The sequence below is a fragment of the Myotis brandtii genome, unplaced genomic scaffold (assembly GCF_000412655.1).
Source record: "Myotis brandtii unplaced genomic scaffold, ASM41265v1 scaffold366, whole genome shotgun sequence".
Lineage (NCBI taxonomy): Eukaryota > Metazoa > Chordata > Mammalia > Chiroptera > Vespertilionidae > Myotis > Myotis brandtii.
In genome coordinates, this window is record NW_005364063.1 from 70,469 (window position 1) to 72,853 (window position 2,385).

Below are 2,385 nucleotides of genomic sequence, written 5' to 3' on the forward strand. Positions count from 1 at the left end.
TTCAGATTGAATAAGGTGAGGTGATGTAATTATAAAATTGCTCTTTGCTCTAAGAGAATGCAGATAATAATGTGAGTGACTGGGTTTTTTTCAACTGTTCAGAAAGACACAAAAACAGTGAAAATGATGTATCAGAAGAGCACATTTCCATTTGGCTACATCGAGGGCCTTAAGTGCCGGGTGCTGGAGCTGCCTTACCAAGGCTGGGACCTCAGCATGGTCATCCTGCTGCCAGATGACATCGAGGACGAGGCCACAGGTCTGAGGAAGGTAACGGCTCCCACACTCATGCTTCATGTTTCCTTCTAACAGATCGGTTCAGACTGTGTGTATGTTGTGTGGTAGTAGGTCATCAATGTTTGCTACTCTGAAGCCCTAAGATTAACTTTTCAGGGACTGTCAGTGAATAGTTGTGGTGGGGAAATCTAAGAATCTATATTAAATTTAACATGTCAGTGGCAGCTCACAGGAATTTTCTTAAATTCACTTTAGAGGAAAGTGCAGTAAAATTAGAATTGTTTTACTGAAACAAATTTACTAAAATTAAAAATCTCAAAACATTTATACTGGGTAGCTTCACCTTGTACAATGAGATCCCATTATTACACTGCTCCTTCTCATCACAATTCATATAGACTATGAATTAAATTTCACACAGCTACGTGGTAGAAAAGAGCCATATGACACACTATCTTGAAAGCTAAGCCTATTTTCTCATATGAACTTTGTATGATGTTTCTATTTGATTTCAGTTAAAGGCAAAGACATTTTTTGTCAGGCTAGGACTAGGCAAAACTGTTCCTTCTTTTAATTGTATTTTCATATTTGTCTCTTCTGTGATTTAAAGAGAAATTCTCCAGCCTCATAAATGAGATAATAAGCATCAGTACAACCAGTGGAATGATGGGCCTCTTCTAGTCCAATAGTAGTAGTAATACGGAAATGATAATAGCTGACAATCTTGTGGCACTTACTAGTACTGTGTGCCAAGTGCTTTGCATACATTAAATCACTTAATGCTCACAACAATGCTATAAGGTAGGTACTATTATTAACTCTCTCCCAATTTTAGATGAGGAACTAGTCCCTTTTCTTTTTTTACCCTCAAGCTAAATCTATTAGAGATTACTTCAGCACAGTGAGTTCACAAAAACCACAGTGATCAGTAGGGTTCAGAATAGAAGAAATAGAAGAAAACTTTTGAATTTCACATTGCACCAATGAACCAGTTAAAATAATAACAGCCATCTTGGCCTATCACAGTAATCCAGTGTGCTAGGGGTTTAGGAAAGCCTGGGTGGATGGATGGTTGGGTGGGTGGATGGATGTTGAGTTGAAGCCTCGGATGTCCAAAATACCTGTTACTTGGGCCCTTGATGGCTTGGACCACAGCTCTGTTCTATTCTCACCAATTGCTGAAAAGAAATGAAATCCTACAAATGGAATCTTTTCTGGCACAAAACATGAAGGAAACTGATTAGGAACTGATAAGATGAATCCATTCACGTAAATAATGTGTATTGCCTTCCTTACGTGGAATAGTTCTCACCTCTTCTCTTGCCCTTTCTCATTTCAGATCGAAGAACAATTGACTCTGGAAAAACTGCATGAGTGGACCAAACCTGAGAATATGCGTTTCATTAAAGTCAACGTGCACCTGCCCAGGTTTAAGCTGGAAGAGAGCTACGACCTCAACTCTCACCTGACCAGTCTGGGTATAGAGGATCTCTTTAATAGCAAGGCTGATCTTTCAGGCATGTCAAGAGCCAGAGATCTTTTTATATCAAAAATTATCCACAAGTGTTTTGTGGAAGTTAATGAGGAGGGCACAGAGGCAGCGGCTGCCACAGCTGTAATTTCAGGGGGTTGCGCGCTTATGCCAGAAACTGAAAATTTTGTGGCCGACCATCCATTCATTTTTTTCATTCGACACAATCCCTCAACTAACATCCTATTCTTAGGCAGACTTTCTTCCCCTTAGAACCCCAAGGTCGAGCTCAGAGCTGTATCAATGGCCCTTTCAAAAATATATGAAAATTATATATCTTCTACAATAAATCTACCACCCCCCACAAATCTGTAACTTCCTTTCTAATGTCAGCTCTGTTGGCTGCTTACACCCATTAACTTTGGCATAGGTATCTATTTTCCTTTCTTTATATTGAAAAATTGAGTGATTGCTTATGAATGCACCAAGGAGATATGTAGACTCTTGACAGTGTAGTAAACTAAGAAACTGCTGTACTCTCTTAATAACCATGAGAAAAATTACAGTACTGTAATTTATTTCACAGATAGACTTCTGGAAGCTATGATAGAGAGACAGTCATTGTTGAAGGGAGGCTTAAAAACAGACATTCAATTGAAATATAGGAGAGCAGCCCA

At 39.0% G+C, this 2,385-nt stretch overlaps 1 protein-coding gene across 1 annotated transcript in view; it reads left to right on the forward strand.

Annotated features, from left to right (window-relative positions):
• The window catches only part of LOC102258724 (leukocyte elastase inhibitor-like), a 4,973-nt gene extending 2,901 nt beyond the window's left edge, over positions 1–2,072 (forward strand). Inside the window, exons 3-5 of the mRNA XM_014544485.1 lie at positions 6–15; positions 103–270; positions 1,577–2,072. Coding sequence (XP_014399971.1) covers positions 6–15; positions 103–270; positions 1,577–1,981 — 583 coding nt within the window. The 3' untranslated portion in view covers positions 1,982–2,072. The remainder of the gene's footprint in view (positions 1–5; positions 16–102; positions 271–1,576) is intronic.
• The last annotated feature ends 313 nt before the right edge of the window (positions 2,073–2,385 follow it).